This window comes from Pipistrellus kuhlii, unplaced genomic scaffold (assembly GCF_014108245.1).
Source record: "Pipistrellus kuhlii isolate mPipKuh1 unplaced genomic scaffold, mPipKuh1.p scaffold_m20_p_22, whole genome shotgun sequence".
NCBI classification, from domain to species: Eukaryota; Metazoa; Chordata; class Mammalia; order Chiroptera; family Vespertilionidae; genus Pipistrellus; species Pipistrellus kuhlii.
In genome coordinates, this window is record NW_023425521.1 from 11,709,306 (window position 1) to 11,726,681 (window position 17,376).

The following is a 17,376-nucleotide window of genomic DNA, read 5'->3' on the forward strand; positions in this document are numbered from 1 at the left end:
GTGGTGAGGGCTTGCCTGGGATGGGAATGGCTGAGTGGGTAGTGTCAATTGGGGCAAAAGGACACATATGTAAAACTTTAGACAATAAAAAAGTAAAATAAATTTTTAAAAAGGTTTGGGGTTCAATTCCCAGCCAGGGCACATACATATGTTGAGGGTTCCAATCCCAGTCAGGGCGAATATGGGAGGCAACTGATCAATGGTTCTCTCTCTCTTTATCTATATCTCTCTTCCTCTCACTCTTTCCCTTCCTCTTTTACTCTTTCTAAAAAAAAGAAAAAATCAATAAACTTAAGGATTTTTTTTAAGTATCCATATGCTTTGTCAAAGAAGGCTTATAATACAGAAATGCAGCCCTAGCTAGTTTGAATTAGTGGATAAATCTTAGGCTCCTGGACTGAAGGGTGTCAAGGGAATGTACCTGTTTCAGGCTAGGTCCCTGGCCCTGGTTGGGGCAATGTGTTAGAGGCAAGTAATCAATGTGGTGTCTCACATTGATGTTTCTTCCTCAGTCTCTTCCCCACCCTTCTACTCACTCTAAAAATCAATGGGAAAATATACTCAGGTGAGGATTAACAACAAAAATAAAAAAATAGCCGAAACCAGTTTGCCTCAGTGGATAGAGTGTCGGCCTGGGGACTGAAAGGTCCCAAGTTCGATTCTGGTCAAGGGCATGTACCTTGGTTGCGGGCACATCCCCAGTAGGGGGTGTGCAGGAGGCAGCTGATCAATGCTTCTCTCTCACTGATGTTTCTAACTCTCTATCCCACTCACTTCCTCTCTGTGAAAAATCAATTAAAATATTTTTTAATATATATATAGACTTGTACTCTTTATGACTTTGAAACTTTCTGACTGAGAACTTAGTGTAAAGAAATACATTTTGCATCACAATCTAGTAAACAGATATATCTCTGTGTGTATCATAAAACAATACTCTCAACTCTATTTTCTATAAATTCTATTTCTTTTTTTTTAAATATATTTTATTGATTTTGTACAGAGAGGAAGGGAGAGAGATAGAGAGTTAGAAACATCGATGAGAGAGAGTCATCGATCAGCTGCCTCTTGCACACCCCCTACTGGGGATATGCCAGCAACCAAGGTACATACCCTTGACTGGAATCGAACCCGGGTCCCTTCAGTCCCCAAGCCGACGCTCTATCCACTGAGCCAAACCGGTCCCAGCAAATTCTATTTCTTTTTTGAATATTACTCCTGATCCAATAAGTTGTTTAATAACCCACTAATTGTTAAACCTAGAGTATGAAAAAGCATTACTCTTTAAGATTCAGCAGAGTGCTTTTCATATAGTGTAAATAAATGTGCTGAAAACATCAACTCGACCCTCCAATTATTCCTTTTATTTGGCCTTGGCAATGATATTTAGCATCCTACAAAGGCAAAATTAAATAGATTCTACAAAGCAATTATTGTTCAAAAAGGAAACCTGAGTGTTAAATCACTATTCTGAATAATCTTTCTTCAGCTATCAGACTTATTCTGAAATTTGCTTACGTGGCAGCCTGAGGGCGAACCACAACTCCACCAGTACAACGACTGGGTCTTCTCGGGGAATCCGTAGCCATAGCTTCATTCACAAAACCTATTTCCAGAACAAAAAACAAAAAAAACAAAAATCATTATTGTTGGGAGTAGGGAGAAAGGAAATCAAATTACCGAGATCTTTTTTTTTTTTAACCAAACCTCAGAACCACAAAACTAGCTAAGGCTCTTGCTGGACCCTTTGATCTACTGTTAAGATAAACTAGAAAAGTAAAAGAACCAGAGCATGGATGGGAAGTCTAGTGCAGGATCACTTTATAAAAACCTATGTAAGCCAAAATTTTTAAATGTACTGCTAACTTCTGTTGAGATAGTTAAAACACACATGGTACAATATTTCAAGACCAAATGGAACAGTAAGATAACACCATCCAACTAAGACTGTTGTAATCTGTAAGAAAGCATATTGTAACAGTGGTAATGGATCTTAACTAGGCTTACTGTGGCAATTGTTTTCAATATATACAAATACCAAATCATTATGCTATACATTTAAAACTAATATATCATATGACAATTATATCTTTAAAAAGAAGTCTGCATGGCCCCACCAGTGGTTGAGCTCCAAACCAGGAGGTCACAGTTCAATTTCTGATCAGGGCACATGTGCAGGTTTCCTGCTCCAGGACCAGCAGGGGGCGTGCAGGAGGCAACCGGTAGAAGGTTCTCTTTCATCATTAATGTTTCTATCTCTCCCTCTCATCCTCTCTAAAATCAATAAAAAATATATTTTTTAAATAAAGATTTTAAAAAAGACTGCATGGTCATAATTAGCAGAATATTTTAAAACAGTTGTATTTAACCCTCTGCTATTGGAACCTAATCACCAGTCTAAATAAGTTTAAAAAAAAAAAAAAATCCTTAAGAGCCCAAACCTGATTTAGCTCAGTGGATAGAGCGTCGGCCTGCGGACTGAAAGGTCCCGGGTTCGATTCCCGTCAAGGGCATGTACCTTGGTTGCGGGCACATCCCCAGTGGGGTGTGCAAGAGGCAGCTGATTGATGATTCTCTCTCATTGATGTTTCTAATTCTCTATCCCTCTCTCTTCCTCTCTGTAAAAAAAAAAAAAAAAATCAATAAAAATATTTTTTTAAAAAAACTTAAGAATTAGGGCTTCCTTTCCTCTCACATCACTGATTCCTCATCCCTAATAAGCATCTGAATCATTGGGGAGGTTTTAAGAGCATGGAGTGTATTTGGTTAAGGTTTAAAGGAGTACTGACAGCAATATTAAATATCTCTTACAGGGCTCAGGAGAGCCCCACAGCCTGGAACTAATTTTGAAAAGCCCCTAAAACCCTCACTTCTAAGTAGGGAGCATTCTACCACCTTATTTGACAACTTTGAAACTGATGAGTCCCACATGCTCCCACCAAAACACCCTTCACCCGAACCAGCCCAGATACCCCTTCCTCCATGAGTACCTGGTGTCACCCCCCAGCCCCTCAGCCCTCTCATTTCCACACCACCCTTTCTTTCCAGACACAGCCTGCCAAGAACTGTCCTGCGAGGGCCCTGTCTCCTGAAGGCGACCACGGCCAGTTCCTCAGGCCCCTCTCCCCTGAAAGTCACCAGGACAAGGCTGCCCACTTACCCTCCGACGCGGTGCCACCGCTGCCCCCCGGCCGCCCTCTGGCCCTTTGCCCTACCTCGCTCCCCTCCCCCTCCAATCGCCACCGCTTCCCCTCGCCCAATCCCTGCCAGTCAAGTCCCCTCCGCTCGCGCGGCTGGCCCCTCGTCCCCCCACGAGCCTCCCCAAAGACACAGCCCCGCCGAGCCTCTCACCGGCCGCCCGCCGGTAAACGCTGTTCTCCAGCTCAAGCCTCACTGTTTGGAGTCCCCTCGTGATTGACGGCTACCACTTCCTACCACGCCTCAACGGAACTACCTTTCTGGCCAATCCCAGGAGCGAACTGTCCGCGGCCGGGCACCGCCCTTCGAGGTCAGCTTCGCCAACCAGCGAGTAGGAAAGGGGCGGACCCGCCTCCTGAAACTAGCCAATCCGCTGGGGCTTCAGGAAAAACAAAACAGTATGTAAATTCGGGTAAAACCAAGGTGTCAAGTTCGGTTGCGAACGCCGGGCGGAGGCATTGCGGACATTGTGTATTTTCCGTCGCAGACAGCTCCTTCGTGGGTCTGTCCAAAAGCATCACGTCCCAGACTCCTGGGCACCTCACCTGAGCGCCTCAGGCTGGGTCTCCGAGGACCCGGACACTGGTCTGTTTACATAGAACTCTCGCGACAGCTGGTTAGAAGCCCCGAGCACGTGGACGTGGCAGCTGCCAATCACTTTTGGTTGGCCACTCATCCGTTCTGAGCCCGCCTTCTGCCCCGCCCTCGTCGATGTGTTTACCTTCCGGGAAGCTAGGATGGTAGAGGGTGGTGGGCAGTTCTGGAGCTTAGGCGGTGTGATTCTGGAGGAGGGACGCGGCAAGTAATCTCCTCAATTTAATCTAGTTTTTTTTTTTTTTTAATATATTTTATTGATTTTGTACAGAGAGGAAGGGAGAGAGATAGAGAGTTAGAAACATCGACGAGAGAGAGTCATCGATCAGCTGCCTCTTGCACACCCCCACTGGAGATATGCCCGCAACCAAGGTACATGCCCTTGACCGGAATCGAACCCGGGACCCTTCAGTCCCCAAGCCGACGCTCTATCCATTGAGCCAAACCGGTCCCGGCCAATTTAATCTAGTTTTATGAGCCACGCCTAACTCTTCCCTCTGCCTCCCATAAGGAAGACATCAAAATCTTGCTGGTGTTGTTTCGTTAGTTACATTTCTATGTAATAATGAATAAGAAGTATAGCATTTATTGCTTTATGGTACAAACGCTCAGTAAACACAAAGGCTCAAAGAAGGAAGTGAATTTTGAGTAAGAACGAGGAAAATACTATGGTTTAAGGCAAAGTGAACTAATATAGAAAACTAATTAGGAGAGGTAAGCAATGGCCAGTTGGTTTTGTACAGGATTTATAAGGAGTTTCAATTTTATTTTAGATTGAGAATAATTTTGAGGACTGTCATGATCGTATTTACATTTCTAAAAGATCATTTTACTTACTAAACAGAAAATAAATTTTTGTCAGGGAAGGGACGTTGGAAGCAGTGGATCAAGTATGGAGGCTGTTTCAGTAGAACAGGTGGGAGAAGGGGTCCGGAAGTGAAGCAGTAGACGTGAAAAGTTGTGAATTTCAGAATATTTTGGAAAAGAGAATTGAGAGATCTTGATAATGCATTGGATGTGGAATAGAAGGAAAAGAGAGAAAGGAGATGCCTGTGTTTTGAGCTTGAGCAACTGAGTGATGACATTTACAGATAGGATGAACAGTGATAAAGTTCCACATTTTGTTTTACATTTCAGATATATTGTATTTCTTCAAATTTATTGTTTATCAGGAGTGACTGAAATGAAAATATAATAGCGTCCATCATCATCATGGAAATGGCTTTAAGAGAAAATTGGTCAGAGGAATATTACTGCTTCCCATTGTCAACTAGTAAATAGTTGCATTTGAATTTCTTTGACTTGGTTTCATACTTTGTAAACTGTAGAAGGAATATTTATGTGTCTCATAGGATTTTTATAGGAGTAAATAAATTTAAAATTCTTAGAACCCCTTAGAAACTTCTCCAAATTAACTAATTACTAATTAACCAATGAATTAGTTCTAAGTCCTCCATTTTTTCTCTCTGCAGAGATAATGTGATTCTCTCATGAACCTTCAAATAAAAAATAAAATTTATGGTAATCATTTTTTGAATATGAATGCTTAGTACATATTGCCAGCTCATGAATCATTTCAAAGTTATGGGATCTGGGGAAACTTTTCAACAATCTGTTCTGACTGAGCAATCCTAGCTAGCAAATACATTTTCAGCATAAAAGAGTGAGTTCAAGTTAGAGTTCTGTGTTATCCTAGTTACTACAATGTCCACTATAATAAATCATTAATGACTAAAGTTGCCTTTCCTACAGTCCCCAGGGAATTATCAAGGAACTATCCACACATATGCCAACAAAATGTTAAGGTCACTTTTCATTTTATTGTGTATTTGTTTAGATAGGATTGGGTTTCCTTTTATTTTTTAATATATTTTTATTGCTTTCAGAGAGGAAAGGAGAGATAGAAACATCAGTGATGAGAGGGAACCAATGATTGACTGCCTCCTGCAGGTTGAACTGAGCCTGCAACCCAGACATGTGCCCTTGACCAGAATCGAACCTGGGACCCTTTAATCCGAAGGCTGATGCTCTAACCACTTAGCTAAACCACCTAGGGCTGGGATTCCTTTTTTAACCTCAAGCAAACCATTGCCTCACTATGGCCTCCAAAAACACTTAGATAATAATCATATGATTTAAGCAGTGGTGAAATAATCTGATTTCACCAGTCAAATAAAAGGAAAAACAGCCTTGAATGGTTTGGCTCAGTGGATAGAGCTTCGGAAGGGTCCCAGGTTTAATTCCGGTCAAGGGCATGTACCTTAGTTGTGGACACCTCCCCAGGAGGGTGTGTGCAGGAGGCAACTGATCCATGTTTCTCTCTCATTGATTTTTTTAAAAATATATTTTTTGATTTTTACCCAGATAGGAATTGAGAGGGATAGAGAGTTAGAAACGTCCATGAGAGAGAAACATCGACCAGCTGCCTCCTGCACCCCGCCACTGGGGATGGGCCCGCAACCAAGGTACGTGCCCTTGTCCGGAATCGAACCCTTCAGTCCGCAGGCCAATGCTCTATCCACTGAGCCAAACCGGTTTCAGCTCTCATTGATTTTTTAACTTTCTATCCCTCTCCCTCTCTAAAAAAATAAAATAGAATAAGGAAAAACAGATTTTTGGGGGAGTTGGTTAATCCTCACCCAAGGATATTTTTCCATTGATTTTTTAGAGTAAGGTAGACACATTGATTGGTTGCCTCCGGCACGCTCCCTGATCAGGGCCTGGGTGGAGGAGGAGACTGCAACCAAGGTATGTTCCCTTAACCAGAATCGAACATGGGACCCTTTGGTCTACAGGCAAACGTTCTATCCACTGAACCAGCTAGGGCAAGGAAAAACAAATTTTTTTAAAAAGTGGCTATATAATGTATCATTCTACCAATGAAACCTTGAAATGAGACACTGTAAGGGCTGAAAAAATAGAATATTGGGGACAAATTATGGTTATAATAAATATTAATCTTAACCATATTGCCTTGTGTTGGTTAAGAAAAGGACATTCTGACCTGGCTGGGAGTTGTAAGTCCCAGGGCCTGAAGTCAACCTTGGACCAGGGAGTCAACCTTGGATCTGGGAGTCAACCTTGGAATGGGATCCATTCTCATTCAACAATTGCCTATTATAAAAAGATTAACAACCATGTTGCCCAAACAATGGAGTCCCACCCCTGCCTTCTACTTCCCCATACCTGTGATCCCTACTTCCCTATGTAATCTTTGATTTTTGTGGGTGACGTGCAGCTCTCCCCTGATGCCGGCAGTATTGGAATAAATGCTCATATAAATAAAATTTATGGTAATCATTTTTTGAATATGAATGCTTAGTACATATTGCCAGCTCATGAATCATTTCAAAGTTATGGGATCTGGGGAAACTTTTCAACAATCTGTTCTGACTGAGCAATCCTAGCTAGCAAATACATTTTCAGCATAAAAGAGTGAGTTCAAGTTAGAGTTCTGTGTTATCCTAGTTACTACAATGTCCACTATAATAAATCATTAATGACTAAAGTTGCCTTTCCTACAGTCCCCAGGGAATTATCAAGGAACTATCCACACATATGCCAACAAAATGTTAAGGTCACTTTTCATTTTATTGTGCATTTGTTTAGATAGGATTGGGTTTCCTTTTATTTTTTAATATATTTTTATTGCTTTCAGAGAGGAAAGGAGAGATAGAAACATCAGTGATGAGAGGGAACCAATGATTGACTGCCTCCTGCATGTTGAACTGAGCCTGCAACCCAGACATGTGCCCTTGACCAGAATCGAACCTGGGTCCCTTTAATCCGAAGGCTGATGCTCTAACCCAACGTTTTTCAACCGCTGTTCCGCGGCACAATGTTGCCTGGTGTGCCGTAGGTGCAGACAAGACAAGAATTTTATAATTTTTCACTATTTTGTTTACTTAATATTTTATAATAAAGTAATTATAAAATACTTTCTTTGTGTTTATTTGATTCCTATTCAAGAGAATTACTTTATATATAGTCAATATAGGCACAGAGTTAAATTTTTTAATATTTTCTAATGGTGGTGTGCCTCGTGATTTTTTTCATGAAACAAGTGTGCCTTTGCCCAAAAAAGGTTGAAAAACACTGCTCTAACCACTTAGCTAAACCACCTAGGGCTGGGATTCCTTTTTTAACCTCAAGCAAACCATTGCCTCACTATGGCCTCCAAAAAACACTTAGATAATAATCATATGATTTAAGCAGTGGTGAAATAATCTGATTTCACCAGTCAAATAAAAGTAGTGACAGGCAGCATGGACCCACTGATTGTCCAGTTAAAATGCTGCTAATAAATAATTCAACCAATTTTTTAAAAAAGGTAAAGGACACACTTACATTCTTCTTTGTGGAGATGGGAGGACAAAGAGAGATAAACCAAAGACTTTATATACTTACTGAAGGCCCAATGTACCAACTCATGCATGGATTGGGTCTGGCTGGCCTGTCCTGATTGGCCAGTTGGGCTGAGCTGGCCAGGGGGGAGGGGATGCCAGAGGTTGGCCCGCTGGCCCACCCCCATGGTTGAACTCCTGGTCAAGGGGGCAATTTACATATTAGCCTTTTGTTATATAGGCTATACATTAAAAAAAATAAAAAGGAATAAAAATTAAAAATTAAAAATTAAAAAAAAGAATATGCATAGCCCAGGGACAAGGACAAAAAGTTGGTGATGACCTGTGGGGGGTAGAAAAAGGCTGGATGGAGGGGATTAAAAGGAAAGAAAATGGGAGACATCTGTAATACTGTCAACAATAATAAATAAATTGCCGGGACCGGTTTGGCTCAGTGGATAGAGCGTCGGCCTGCAGACTGAAAGGACCCGGGTTCGATTCCGGTCAAGGGCATGTACCTTTGTTGTGGGCAGGTCTCCAGTAGGGGGTCTGCAAGAGGCGGCTGATCAATGATTCTCTCTCATCGATGTTTCTAACTCTCTATCCCTCTCTCTTCCTCTCTGAAAAATCAATAAAATAAAAAAATATTTAAAAAAAAAACAATAATAAATAAATAAATCCTTTAAAAAGGTAAAAGATGCCCTAGCTCAATTTGTTGAGTGTCATCCAATGTACTTAGAGGTCACTGGTTCGATTGCCTAGATGGGGCCTGGAGGAGGCAGCCAATCAATGTTTATCTCTATCCTTCCTCTCTCTCTAAAAACAAAAAAAAAACCAAAAAATGCAGTAAAAACATATCTAAACAAACAAAAAAGGTAAAGGTTAAAGTAGGATTGTCCCAGGCAAATTTTGAAGAGCAGTTGCCCTCTGTCTCTCACACATCAGTACTGCTTTGTAACTATTCTCTGTTGATGAATGTATCATTCTATCATCTATGTAACTAAAATGTAAGCTCTTTAACAGAAGAGATTATTTGTTTCATTTTTGTTCTCCATAATGCTCTATTCTCCAACATGAAAAATTACATGTCAAAACCCAACAATTTATCCTGAAATGTGGAACTGATATTTATAATTAAATATACCAGGAAGTAAAAACTATTGACAAAGACCAAAAATTAGTTTCAACTCTTTTAATGATCTCCAGAACATATTTACCTTCCCCATTTATTATCTTCCCCATTTAACCCTGAATAAAAACTGCTTTAAAATTTGAAATAACTTGCTCTAGCTGGTTTGGCTCAGTGGATAGAGCGTCGGACAGAGAGGAAGGGAGAGGGATAGAGAGTGAGAAACATCAATGAGAGAGAAACATCAATCAGCTGCCTCCTGCACACCCCTTACTGGGAATGTGTCCACAACCAGGTACATGCTCTTGACTGGAATCGAACCTGGGCCCCTTCAGTCCGCAAGCTGACACTATCCACCAAGCCAAACCAGTCAGTACTACCCCTGTCTTCTAATTCACTAATTGGATCCTCAGCTTTCCCTAATCTGCTGTGTATCCCTTCCAATATGTTCTTTATTTGTGCTATGTCATTTTTTATTTCTGTTTTCGTAGTTACTATATCTTTTCTCATGCTTTTGAGCAACTTTACCACCATTACTCTGAACTGTGTTTCAGATAAAATTCTTATCTCTATTTCATATCTCTTCTGGAGAATTCTCTTGTTCTTTCATTTGGAGGTTGTTTCTTTGTCTCCTCATTTTGGCTTCCTTCTTGGTTTTGTGACTATGTATTAGGTAGATCTGCTATGCCTCTCAAATCTCTAGTATGACAGTGTCAAACACTGTTTCTGACTGATTAGATCAGGCAGATTCAAAGCTTCTAGAGACCACCTCTCCCTACTTGTTCTTCAGGCAATCATCCTGAGCTTTGGAGAGAGTTTTTTCAGTAGGGTGGAACAGTTGCTTCTGCCTGGTGCTAATGGTTATTTTTGGTCTTTTAAGTGGCCTGGGGAACTCCACATTTCCAATAGGGGGGGGTCAACTGTTTTTCCCCCAGGCAAGGCCACCTGTATGGCAAATGTCTGTGTGGGAAAGATTTCAGCTGCATGAGGGAATGACTCAGCACAGGAAACTGGGGTGTCTGCCTTCTGAGCTCTAACCCGAGCCCCCAATCCTGGCTTCTGTTCGCACAGCTCCAGTCCACTCTGCCCTCTCTCTGCTGGAGCACAAGGTAGCCAGGGCCCTTTAAGAGGGTGCCTGAATTTCCATCCATCACTCCCTGGCAGACAGCAACCACGTTGCTTCTCACAGCCAGATGTTATGTGGATACCCTTCTCAGTTCTGGTGCTCTCTGTTGGGGGCCCAGCTTGGGGATTAGACCCCAGAGTTCTCAATGGCAACTCCCATAGCTGAGGTCTATCTCAGGAACTTCAGTTGCTGTCAGTGGGCACTTGGGCAGCCCTTTCATGCTTTCTCTCCTCCTATCAGTCTCTATGCGGTCTCCATTCTTAGTCCTAGGGTATCAGGATTCTCTCCAGCGAGTTTTCTGTTGATTATTCAGTTTTTTCTGTATTTTAGTTGTAATTCCAATTTGTTCCTGGGAACATGTCCATGCATTATCCACTTACTCTATCACCATTTTAAATCTCCAAAACCATATTTTCTATTTGAGTTTCAAAATTTTGCTATTTCGTGTTTATTAGTCAGTTGGAAGATGATCTTGAAGGTCTCCTATATTCTTTCTAGATTGTGATGGACTACCTCCAAGATGGCCAATAATGACACCCACCTTTTAGTATTCATAGCATGTGGTTGCCTCTTGCATTTATCTGTGTGACTAATAAAATGCAACTAAATTAACATGGTACCTCTGAGGTTGTTACAAAAGACATTGTGGTTTCTGTCTTACTCATTTTTTAAAAAATGTTTTTATTGATTACAAAGAGTGGAAGAGAGAGGGAGAGAAACATCAATGATGAGAATTATCGATCAGTTGCTTCCTGTATGCCCCCTACTCAGGACTGACCCCAAAATCTGAGCATGTGCTCTTATCAGGAATTGAACTATGATCTCCTGGTTCATAGGTCAACTCTCAACCACTGAACCACACCAGCAGGGCTCTACTTTGTTCTTTTTAAAAAACATATTTTATTTCAGAGAGGAAGGTAGAGGGAGAGATAGAAACATTAGTGATGAGAGGGAATCATTTATTGGCTGCCTCCTGCTGCCCCTACTGGTGATCAAGCCTGCAACCCAGGCATGTGCCTTTGATTGGAATCAACCAGGGACTCTTCAATCGCAGGTCAACACTCTTTCCACTGAGCAAATTAGCAAGGGCTGTTTGTTATTTTAAGCTACTGAATTTTGAGGTATTTTTATGCAGCAATACAGAACTAAAACATTTTTTTCATAACTACCATATTTTCATCTGTAAGGCATGAAATAAATAGGTCAAGAACCTGTTCTTCAAAATATTGAAAAAGAAAGTTAATGGACATTATTGTGGAAAGCCCTATGAAGGGGCACATCTGGCAAGGAACTGAGGCCTCTTACCAACAAATTATAAATCCTGTAGATTGGGTTGTAGAAACCCTGATTTATAGCCACTTGATCAAAAGTATATGTGATTTGTAATTGGTATCTGAAATGGGTGCAGTCTTCTGAGACTGAACTCTTAATTTGTGGGTTCTGATAACTCCAGGTAGATACAAAAACTGAATTTAATTGTAGGACATCCAGTTGGTGTCTCAGAAATTAGAGAATTGTTTGGTGAGGAAAACCCATATATCTTGTGTCAGAGTATTCTGTGAATAAAGGAAGAAATAGTGTTTTCCTTTTAGTGGACATAGTTACTTAGTGGCAAAGTAAAATATCCACAGACTAGGCAGAATCCAATATAATAAAAGGCTAATATGCAAATCAACCAAACAGAACAACCAGTCACTATGACACACAATGACCACCAGAGGGCAGATGTTCAATGCAGGAGCTGCCCTCTGGTGGTCAATGCACTCCCACAGGGGTAGGGCTGCTCAGCCAGAAGCCAGGCTCACAGCTGGCGAGCACAGTGGTGGTGGCGGCAGGAGCCTCTCCCACCTCTGCAGCAGCGCTAAGGATGTCTGACTGCCGGCTTAAGAGAGCGGGCCTAAACCATCAGTTGGACATCCGCCAAGGGCTCCTGGACTGCGAGAGGGCACAGTCTCGGTTGAGGGACATCTCCCCCGCCTCCCCAATCAAGTGCTTGAGGCTCTGTAATGTACTGCTATGGACACAATCTTAAAAAGATAAGATTAAGCAATAAACACATAGTGCAGTCTATGCATAGATTATCAGAGAGAATACACAAAAAAGGGAGGAAATACTGGTGGCCTTGGGAACTGAGGTGGCGTTCCTTCATTATGTACCATTTTATACATCATGAATTTTCCATCATGCAGATGTTACATAGGCAAGTAAAATTTAATAAAAATAGAAACGTTAAAACATTTGTGATTACATAACATCTTCAACTCCTTAAAGAACATATCCCAGGGAACACATATAGAAAGGAGCTAATTTTAGCTTCTGCATTTATGTGTGTCAAGCCAAAAATGTTTCCAGTATTAGATAACTACTGGTACGGTATATAATTAGACTCTAATACACTAAAAATGTGATCTATGAAAGAATTAATGCTGTAGCATTTTTGCATTAAAGATTAATTTATCCATTACTTTAGTCAAATGGAAATTTTAATATAGACAGGATTAGATTGTTATCTTTAAAACCACTGGCAAAAACGGTGAAAAAGAGCTAAACAGATTTTCCCTGCTTTTACTATACATTCAGATTTGTTGAATTTTTAAAAAATATATTTTATTGCTTTTTTAGAGAGGAAAGGAGGATAGTTGGAAACATCAATGACAGAGAAACATCATCAATCAGCTGCCTCCTGCACACCTCCCACTGAGGATGTGCCCGCAACTAAGGTACATGCCCTTGACCAGAATCAAACCCAGGACCCTTCAGTCCGCAGGCCGACACTCTATCCACTGAGCCAAACCTGTTAGGGCAGATTTGTTGAATTTCTACATGGACCAGCTAACATGGTATTACAGATCTAATTTATGGAAAAACCCTTCAAAATAAATTGACTTAAAAAATGTTTCTAAGTTGCTATGTCTCTCTCTTGAAAGATCTGAAAAACAATTATCCAAAAATCCTTTTATTTTTTTAAGGGATTGAACCCAGAACCTTGGATGATGCTCTAACCAGCAAGCTATCTGGCCAGGGCCCAAAATACCTTTTTAAAAACTAGCCTCAATTAAAGTTTTACCCAGACTACTGCTTCTCAATTATTTTTCTTATGGAAAGTAGTATGCTTCCAATTGTTCAGTACCTAGCATATTATATTGATAGTTATACCAGGAGCCCAGTGCATGAATTCATGCACCCTGAAAGGAATCGCAAGGTTGAGGTGGGCACAGGAACAATTCTGGCCCATCCTCCTCACCCCCATCAGGCCCCTCCTGCTGACAGTGCCCGGCCCCGCTTGCACCCGCTGCCAACGCGGAGCGATTGTGATCAGTGCCAGCAGCGTGTGAGAATAGGGCCAGTGCCGTCAGCAGGTGTGAGCAGCGACTGCTGCCCTGATTGTCCCTCAAGAGCACAGGGAAGGTGGAGAAGCTCTAATGGGCAATTGGGGCTGGCAGCAGGGGCGAGCAGGGCTGGTGCCAGCAGTAGGTGCCAGTACCTGGCAGGACAGAGGTGCATAGGAGCAAAGAATTTTCAGTAGCCACCAGAGGCTCGCCCTGATGACAATGATAGGGGCCCCACCTTGGTCTGGTGTTTCTGTTAACCTACTCCACCATCTCGCAACGGCTGATGCCCACAATGTTTCCTGCTCTGCCACCTGCTGCTGATGCTCGCCATGTTCTGCATGCACCCCATGATGGTCAGCACACGTCATAGCAATTGTTTTTCAGTTGTTTCACTATTTGCATATTAGGGTTTTATATATGTAATCAACTCTTCAATCTTTCAATGAGAGACATCCTAAATAAATTTTTAAAAATTCCTCACTGTAGAATAGGGGTGTCGAACTCAATCAGAGAAGGGGCCAAAATCTAAAACCCAGCCTAAATCACAGGCCAAATGGTTTACTGAACAGTCATAAACTGTCACTGTGATGGAAACGCAGCGGAGTGCAGTGATGACAGCGCGGTGCGGGCCACATTGCAAGGCCTGGCGGGACGGATTTGGCCCGTGGGCCTTGTGTTTGACACATGTGCTGTAGAACAATTCACCACACTAAAATGACTTACTTAGTATTTTAGTATTAATTCTTTTAGTTTTTTATACATTACCAAAGTAGTTTTATTCACTTTTAATTGCAATGTCATCAAATGTTATAAGCCATAACTGACTTAATCATATTCTTACTGTTAAGATGTTTAGCCTGTTTTGATGAACAATGCATTTATTTTAAGTTACTCTAAAAGCACGATATGGCACAACAGAAAGTTTATATATATCATTAAAGCCAACAATAAAAATCCAGCAATATCACAATTTACTGATTTATTAGCTGAACAAACATATTTCCATATAATCAATGAAACTATATGATATATGAAATAATTTAAGAAATGTTGGGAATTAGCAGCACCATCCATTATTGAAATAGCAATAGAAACTTCACACATATTTTATGCAAATACTAGAAGAGGGTAACTACTTTAAGACCTAATAATGCCACTGAATGTCTGGGATAACTGAGTGGGGCATTTTTTTAGGGAAACAAACCTTCTATTCCAAAGGTTTAGTGAATGTATCTGATGATTATTGTTTTTAGAAAAATGCTACTGAAATAAAAGATAGTGCATAGTATTTTAATTAGGACAAGAAGACTAAAAGCCAGCTACTTCTGCTTCTATGAAAAATTTAGTTCTGAATTATGAAATTAGAAATAAAAAATAATTTTTAAAAGACAGTCTCTAAGAAACATTAAGTGGAACACAGATCACTATGAAAATACGTCACTTTCCAGTTTGCTTAATAATTTACTTTAAAAAGTTCATCACAAGTGACTAAATAAGCATTTTTAAAAGTTTAAAACCTTTAGCCCTGTCGTTATAATTACTGTGTATCAGAGTAAGAGACTGAGTTTGTGTGAAGGATACAAATTTACACACATTTTACAGCAACATATACCCTAACATCTATAAAATTCACATTTATAATACAAGCAAGTACAAGGCCAAGATTAAACTGTTGAATTCAAAAAAGTCAAACTGTATACCATTTTTATTTTGTCCTTTTTAAAAAAAAGTTCATTTTCGGCACCATCTTCAAAAGCCTTATATCCTAAATTTGGAAAAAAGACATTTTTCAGACAAAGTTCAGCAAACACAAACAGTTTTTCGGTGCTGGTGAAGTAAAGGATTTCCAATTTTCTTCTGGCCCCTAAGTCTGCGTCGCATGGTAAGTTTAACAGAGTTCTTTCGCTGTGAAGTTGTGGCAAGGCTTGCAGGCTGAGCATTATTACTTCGACTTAAACCATTTCGTTTATGCTTCTTCATAAGAGGGCCAGAATTGGATTCTTCTAATGTCCTTTTAAAGTTTGCTGGAGGGGTTCTTTCAACTTCTTGGGCTTTCATTTGACCTGAAGTTGACATCTTTATATTTTTCTGGTCCATGATGGTGTTTGTTGAATTGGTAGGCACCAGGCCAACTGACAGGCTATTATTCAAAGAATCATGTATCCTTAATGTCAGGGCTTTAGTGCAATTTTCTTCAAGTGGCTCTGTATCTTTTGAGGGTAAGACTGCAGCCTGGACATTCCCTCGAGCCACCTCAGTTGGGACTTCTAAGTAGTTCTCTGAGAAGGCATTACTACGAACAAGGGCAGGTATATGGTCCTTAGAGTTCAGTCTTGACCAAGGGTCCTCCTCCATTGACTGAAAAACAAGAACGTAAACCAAGTAAGAAATCACTTATCCTAGAACTCAGCCTGACCCTTGGGAAGATGAAGGGTTTCATTAGAATAAATGACAAATTTGGCTTTTTCCTACTTTCTATAGTCTAATTTCTGAATATTTAGTAGAGTGGAAAATATATAGTGCAACATTAAAGCAACTATTCCATAAGGAAACTCACATTGTTGCTTTGTACCCTACTGAGCATGGCTGGAGCTACTTTCTATAAAATAAGTGAAGATCATTTAGAAACTCTCATATATTGCTTTTTAGAAGCTTCATAGGTAATTCAGATAATGTACAACTCCTTTAGCTGTTCAGCTCTAGATATACATAGACTATCCTCTCATCTCCAGTCAAATAAGAACACTCTTCCTATCAAACCAAATCTTCCACTAATATCTTATAAAATCATTGTCTTGCCCTAGCCTGTTTGGCTCAATGGATAAGAGTGTTAGCCTGTGGACTGAAGAGTCCCAGGTTTGATTCCAGACAAGGGCATGTACCTCAGTTGCAAGCTCGATCCCTGGTCCTGGTCTGGGCACATGCAGAAGGCAACCAATCGATGTGTCACTCTCATACAGATGTTTCTCTCTGTCTCTCCAATCCCTTCCACTCTAAAAAGTCACTGGAAAAATATCCTTGGGTGAGGATTTATGGCATCATTTGTCTTATAGTTTCTCAAGAACAGAATTTAAGCATAAACACTATCTTCCCCCCACCACCACCATATGCAACATTTTCCTCAATCACTTCCTCTCTTCTCAAATAAATTATTAATATATATTCTTGCCCTAGCCACTTTGGCTCAGTAGAGTGAGCAATGGCCTGCAGATGGTGCCAAGATGGCTCACTGACAATAAGTTACATGACAAAAATTCATCAGGTTCTTGAGACTAGTTCAAATCCAAAGTCTTATTATATAAGAATTCTGAAAACTGTTTTCAAGTAACACTAACCAAAGAAACTCTACCTATTAAAATAACTTAAATACTATAGAACTATATACCTTGACTGGTGGTGTAGAACTTGGGGAAGAAGTCCGCAGGCTGGTTTCTTGACTATTATAGGAAGGGCTATCTGTTAGGTTCAGATAGAGCTCATCATCATTGGTGAAATTTCCCTGACTACCCACTCCTGGAGAGATGCAGATTACTATGGCACTGGTATTATCTGCTCGAAGCATCCGCTGCCTCCAGCGGCCTAGTGCTCGATTCACAAGCATTTTGGCACAAGATTGTCCATGCTCACCACCCTATATTTAAAAGAAGGAGATGG

At 40.7% G+C, this 17,376-nt stretch overlaps 2 protein-coding genes and 1 long non-coding RNA gene across 14 annotated transcripts in view; 1 reads left to right on the forward strand and 2 right to left on the reverse strand.

Moving 5' to 3' along the window:
• Positions 1-3,762, reverse strand: part of BCAS3 (BCAS3 microtubule associated cell migration factor) — a 457,087-nt gene extending 453,325 nt beyond the window's left edge. For 9 of the 11 annotated variants that reach the window (XM_036451750.2, XM_036451747.2, XM_036451748.2 and 6 more), the window contains exons 1-2: positions 3,352-3,485; positions 1,519-1,606 (exon numbers count right to left, since the gene is read on the reverse strand). In XM_036451750.2, coding sequence (XP_036307643.1) covers positions 1,519-1,589 — 71 coding nt within the window. In that variant the 5' untranslated portion in view covers positions 1,590-1,606; positions 3,352-3,485. Of the gene's footprint in view, positions 1-1,518; positions 1,607-3,289; positions 3,486-3,743 lie in introns of those variants that run through there. The other 2 variants (XM_036451745.2, XM_036451744.2) reach the window with 2 other exon arrangements.
• A 526-nt stretch (positions 3,763-4,288) lies between these two features.
• On the forward strand, positions 4,289-5,084 carry LOC118726387. The gene is made up of 2 exons (XR_004990289.2): positions 4,289-4,334; positions 4,930-5,084. It is a non-coding gene; the product is annotated as an uncharacterized LOC118726387 (long non-coding RNA).
• A 9,884-nt stretch (positions 5,085-14,968) lies between these two features.
• The window catches only part of PPM1D (protein phosphatase, Mg2+/Mn2+ dependent 1D), a 31,386-nt gene continuing 28,978 nt past the window's right edge, over positions 14,969-17,376 (reverse strand). The window contains exons 5-6 of one of the 2 annotated variants that reach the window (XM_036450873.2): positions 17,108-17,353; positions 14,969-16,080 (exon numbers count right to left, since the gene is read on the reverse strand). In XM_036450873.2, coding sequence (XP_036306766.1) covers positions 15,523-16,080; positions 17,108-17,353 — 804 coding nt within the window. In that variant the 3' untranslated portion in view covers positions 14,969-15,522. The remainder of the gene's footprint in view (positions 16,081-17,107; positions 17,354-17,376) is intronic. The other variant, XM_036450874.2, reaches the window with a different exon arrangement.